We start from the raw sequence: 5864 nt of genomic DNA on the forward strand, positions 1-5864 counted from the left end.
GATGATGTTCAGCCACCTTTGAACAAGGGAAGCTCACCACAGGTGGAACTACCTCAACCTCAAAAGCAGTCAATCGCTCACATTCACTCCGGCGACGCGTCGAGAGACGAGATGAATGTCTTGGACGACGATGAGGAAACACATGAGGGACCACCGCTCAGTGGAGATAGGATGAAACTCGGCATGCTTGGTCTCAAAATTGGTGGATCAAGTGGCATCGGATCATCCAAAAACGACACCGACATGATCACCAAAATTATCTCCGTCGATGTTGAAAAGCAAGTAATCGAAAAGTTGAAGTCCATGCTGAACGATAACAGTCTAGCAGAGAGGCAACAATCTCAAACTCTAGACGTTCTGAAAACTGCTTGATGCTAAGCATTGGTACGGGAAGTGGGGGTGTTAACAAGGATGCCGCAAACGCATGGTTGACCGAGCTTCTCGTGCAAGCTGCGCCGCCGGCATACAAACATTCCCTGTCACAACCCACCGTCCAGGGAACAGCACTTGAAAATCTCTTCGCATTAATCACCGGTAACAAAGCAAAGCGACCGGCTGAGATGTCGGCTACTAGCCAGAAGTTGTGCGAACGAATTGCCAGCTGTACACTTCCCGCCAACATCGTCATACCAGTCACTTTGGGGGTGTATAACGGCACTACAGACCCGGATGATTTCCTGCAAATCTTCGAGGGCGCCATGAAAACTCAGCACTGGAATGATGAGGTAGCGTGTCATCTCTTTCCAACGGTGCTACAGTCGGCTGCCAGGGAGTGGTTTGCAAAGTTACCACCTAATGGAATCACTTGCTTCGCGGACTTGCGAGAGAAGTTCCACATGCAATATCAGAACCTCCGCCGACACACGTATACGCACTTGTATACTCACGAAATCCCAATGTATCGGGGAGAGAAGATCGAAAGCTTCATCACAAGGTACATGCTGGAATGTCAGAAAATCCCAGGACTCCCAGAAACAGAACAGATTTCCGGATTTATCACATGCCTGGACAAAGACGCACACCCGTCACTTGTCTTGGAACTCCGTTGGAACATCTCGGGTACATTTACAGATGCCGTAACGGTAGCTAGGCAATACCAACACTCGAGAAGGGAGAGACAGGCAGGGTATCATCGAAAAAAAAAGGAAAAGGAAAATGATGATGAGAAGAAAGATTTTTGAATCACCTTTGGCTTTCTTCCGAAGATGAGGAAGGTCGTGAATTTTCCTCTTCACCGCAGAATGATCACCTGGTACATCAGGGCCGGGAAGAACCAAATCAGCCCTGTCACCATCATTGTGCTCCAAGTCCTGCGACACAACATCCGACTGCTTCCCAGGGTTGACCGGGATACTCTCTACCCGGATGTCTGTAAGATCACCAAAACCCAATGCGGTAGCAAACTCCCTCGCTGTTAAATAAACACCAAAGATAAACAAGATTAGCATACGATCAATTAACCTAATGACATAACAGTTGGCTGGGATCAGTCTTCACCTACCCCATTAAAACGAAGAACAGGCTTAGTATTCGGGTCCAGCCATTGATGGCTAACTCCCCCACACACAAGCATAGCCTCCGGGTATGGCCGCTGTGGAAACCTAAACCCCCGAATAGCTTCTATGCACGCCCTCTCAGCAGCATTTAAAATCGGGAGTTTATTGGCCCTCTTCTTAAGATCGGTTGCCCATTCGTAGAGCCTAACAAATCGTGGTGGTAGCCCTTTTCTATCAACAAAAAAGAAAGACTCCCGCCACTCCTTCAACGACGTGTTCATATCTTCAGTAAAATTAATTCCCGCTCTCCGTTTGATGGTAAACCATCCAACCTTGGACTTCGAGACGGAAAAAAAAAATCGAAACATACGGACAGTAGGAAGAATGTGGTAGTGATTAAGGTACATCTCCCACATCACCAATTTTTGGTATGCATGGGGATGCACCTGTGCAGGCGCTATGCCATAGTGATCAAAAAACTGATACATAAATTCAGAATAAGGCAGTCGAAAGTTGCCCACACTAATGGTATGGCCATAAAAGGTAACCATGCCTGGAGGAGGCTTATGGGCTCTATGGATGGCGTCAGGCACTCTCAACGAATAACGGGACAAAAAAGGGTACTTTTGTACCATCTCGTCAAGATACCCATCGCACACTTGACTCATAATTTCATTGACGTTTAGAGAAGGTCTACCACAAGTTTCGGGAACACCTACGCTTGTAGAAGTGGAATACTGATCCGCCATATGAACGAAAATAAAAAATAATAAGTAAAGAAGAAAGAAGTAGAGAAGGTACATTTTTTTCGTAAGAAAACTGTTGCTTTTTTGAAGAAGAAGAAGAAGCGTTTAGGGCACAAAAGCTGTAAAAAGTAAAAATATTGGAAAAGGAAAGCTATTTATAGATTTTAAGAAAACTGATCCAACGGTTCAGATCAAAAGATGGATCGACAAAAGTAATGATTAAAAGAGCAAAAGGAAATCTCTCGAACGCCGTTCCAAAAGTTGAAAAACGGAAAGAAACGAAAAGGGAGGCGATTTGCAGAAACTGTCTTTTCACGCTGACGAGCATTAAATGCACATCCAATCAGGAAGCGTGGCCTTGTCTCGAAAGTTTGAAAATGGTAACCGTTCCGGTCACCCTCATAAAACTGGGGGGACTTAATGATACGCATAATGATCCGTCTCAAAATAGGCAAGCATCTCGGAAAAAACTATACCCGGTACTACGCGTCCCGGATTGCCAACTCCTTTTCTCGCCATCCGTCTGACGTCTTCCCGGATATTCCAACATGACGGACAAATGGCAAAGCTAAGAACCTGGATGACATACACGCAACCGGTATCACACAACCGGTCGAGATAATCATAACCAGGCACCGCAAAACCAGTCATCATAATCATGACCGTGAAGAAACACTTGGAAAGTGTTTAGGCGAGACCCACCCGGCTAGATTGAGAGCACCGTGATGCCTTAACCGGAATTAACTCATCGACACCACCGTCTCGGTCTTCCAAACCAACATGAAGGCACTCCCGGGACAAGCACGTTGTCCCAGAACAGAACACATTGTCACGAAGTAGGCACCCTGTCCCGGAATGACCACTTGGTCACGGAACAAGCATGCAAGCAAGTTGCATGCCACGTCAGCCCGCAAATCTAGGGAAGTTCGTTAGGATCTGTTATTCCTCATGAAAGGGACAGGTGCCACGTCACCTCTCGGGATTGGTAAAGTTCGTTACAACCATGAAAGAGACATGTGCCACGTCATCATTCCCTCCATAACATCTATAAATACACAAGTGAAATCATTCATTTGGAGGACACTGGATGCATAAACATTACTCTGCCAAAATCAATGGCGACAACGTCACTCCAGTCGTCAACTTAATTTCGATCAGTGCTCCGATCACCATCCGAGTTAATCCACACTAAGATATTAACTTATTCGATTCCGGTCAAATAAGGTTAATTCGCTTGATTGTTTTACGCCCTTGGAATCCATATTCCATGCTATGGTCTTATGGTGAGACTTAAGTAATGAGACAAGTCGGGTCTTTTGGTCTTGGGTGAGTTTCGAAAAATAATCACCGAAAGTTGGTTTTCCCCCTTAAGATAAGCATATTCAAGATGCTCAGGGAGCTCTTTAAGCTCAAGAGTAGGAGGCTCCTCCGATGAAGATTTGATTCGAAATCTATCTTCATGAGGGATAGACTCAAATGATTCTTCTCGAGTGGTCTCATTTTCACTTTCAAATTCATCAACATTAACATTCATCAATTCCTTAAACTCGGCCTCTAAATCCACCATTTCATTATCACAAGTTTGGTCGAACCCCTTGGTATCAACCTTTAAAAGCTTTACAAGTTCGTTATGCACATAAAGGTCAATGTGGTCAAAAGCATAGCACTCATCATCATTGGTGTTACTCAGTTGCTTCATAGCTTCCAAGATATTGATGGTCACATGCTCTTCACCAACTCCAATGTTGAGATGGTTGCGTTGCACTAAAATGATGGTGTCGGCAGTCGCCAAAAATGGTCTACCTAAGATGAGGGGGACTTGAAGGTCCTCCTTCATCTCCATGATAACAAAATCAACCGGGAACACCCAGGTGTCAATGCTAACCAAAATGTCCTCAGCGATGCCAATAGCAATATCAAACGAATGGTTGGCCAATCTTATCCTAATTCGAGTCGGTTTAAGAGGTCCAAGACCAAGTCTCTCCTAAAGTGAATGGGGCATTAGGTTAATGCTTGCACCCAAGTCGGCTAGTGCATTGAACACTTCCGATTCACTGAACTTATAAGGGAAAACAAATTTTCCCGGATCTCCTAACTTCTTAGGAATCCTTGGCCTCGATGCAAGAATCTTGTTTCACTCCTCTTCAATAAAGAAAGAAGTTTCGTCATGGTATTTACCCCTTTGAGATATTAGCTCCTTGATGAACCGACCTTAGTTTGGCATTCCTTTGAGCACATCGGTTATCGGCAAGTTAACCGAGATGTTTTTCATCATTTCTTGAAACTTTTTGTATTGAGCCGCCAACTTGTCCTTCTTTAAAGCTTTTGGATATGGCACCGGTCTCGTAACCTTTAAAGACTCATCACCCTTTTTCTTACCCAAATCATCATTACCCGTACCCTCGGTTGAGTTGACCTTTTCTTTACCCTTGTCTTTACTAACCCCGGTTTCCTCTTCAATAAAACTTGGTAGTGGTTCATGGGTTATAAAGGGTTGTGGATGGGGATCTTCAATCCCTTGTGTGGTTAAACCACTTCGAGTGGTTATGGCGTTGACATTTTCATTTCGGTTTGGGTAGTTAGGGTTTTGGTTGGTGCCATCGATAGGAATCACTCTTGTGTTGTTGTTTTGTTGGTTTTGGTTGTGTTGACGGTTATTGTTGTAATTGTTGATCGGGTTAACTTGAGTGTTTGAAGGTAAAGTTTTTTGTGGTCTTTCGGCAACTTGATTTGAAAATCTTCCAACGGCACTTTCAAGGTTTTGGAATGAGGCTTGTTGGTTTCGTATTTGTTGCTTCAAGAGCACGTTCTCTTTCATTAGGAAAGCTTCGGTTGATTCTACCTTCTTGATATAGTTTTGCATGATTTCTTCTAAACTCTCCGAAAAGGTTGGGATTGTTGAATGTTTTGTTGAGGTTATTGATTGTAACCTTGGTTATTTTGTGGTTGACTATAACCTTGGTTGTTTTGATAATTCGAATTGGCTTGGTTGTTATAAGGTTGATTATTGTAAGGTTGTTAGTTTTGGTGTTGAAAGTTGTTGTTTCGGTTTTGGTTATAGTTGTTGTTGTAAGCTTGGTTTCGGTTTTGGTTTGTGAATCCGGGTGGTGTATTGGTTTGGTTGTTGAATGACACTTGTTTTTTATTAGGATTGTAGTAGCCTTGGTTCGATGTTCCTCCCCGTTGATAGTTTTGATTACTCACGTAGTTCACATGAGCATCCGAATTCATTGGAATATCATCTAAATCAACATGATTGCATTGGGTAATTTGAGGACAATTTTTCGTGAGATGTGGACCCTCGCTTCGTTGACAACCTACTTGCATTGCGACTATCGTTTGTTGAAGCTTTTTCAACTCTTTCCCATATGTTTAAAATTGATTGTTCAAACTTGCAAGCGTCACTTGCCCATTATCACTCTCGATTTGTGCTACACTTTTCCTTGTCAAATTTCGCGGTGAAGGTGCCCATTCATATGTGTTAACCGAGATGTCTTCCAATAAGATTTCGGTCGCATTTGATGATTTATACATAAATACCCCACCGGATGAAGAATCAAGATATTGCTTCGTCAAAACATTAATACCCCGATAAAATGTGTTGATGTACTCCTTCTTCGTC

The 5864-nt window shown here is 43.5% G+C and overlaps 1 protein-coding gene across 1 annotated transcript; it reads left to right on the forward strand.

Annotated features, from left to right (window-relative positions):
- The first annotated feature begins 371 nt into the window (after positions 1 to 371).
- Positions 372 to 1181, forward strand: LOC139889416 (uncharacterized). Its single transcript, XM_071872370.1, has one exon. It carries the CDS (start codon positions 372 to 374, stop codon positions 1179 to 1181), a length of 810 nt encoding a protein of 269 aa, XP_071728471.1.
- The last annotated feature ends 4683 nt before the right edge of the window (positions 1182 to 5864 follow it).

The sequence above is a fragment of the Rutidosis leptorrhynchoides genome, chromosome 2, assembly GCF_046630445.1.
Source record: "Rutidosis leptorrhynchoides isolate AG116_Rl617_1_P2 chromosome 2, CSIRO_AGI_Rlap_v1, whole genome shotgun sequence".
Taxonomy (NCBI): Eukaryota; Viridiplantae; Streptophyta; class Magnoliopsida; order Asterales; family Asteraceae; genus Rutidosis; species Rutidosis leptorrhynchoides.

Bases quoted from the DNA above. Each gene is read 5' to 3' on its own strand.
- LOC139889416 (XM_071872370.1), top strand. From the start codon at position 372: ATGCTAAGCATTGGTACGGGAAGTGGGGGTGTTAACAAGGATGCCGCA.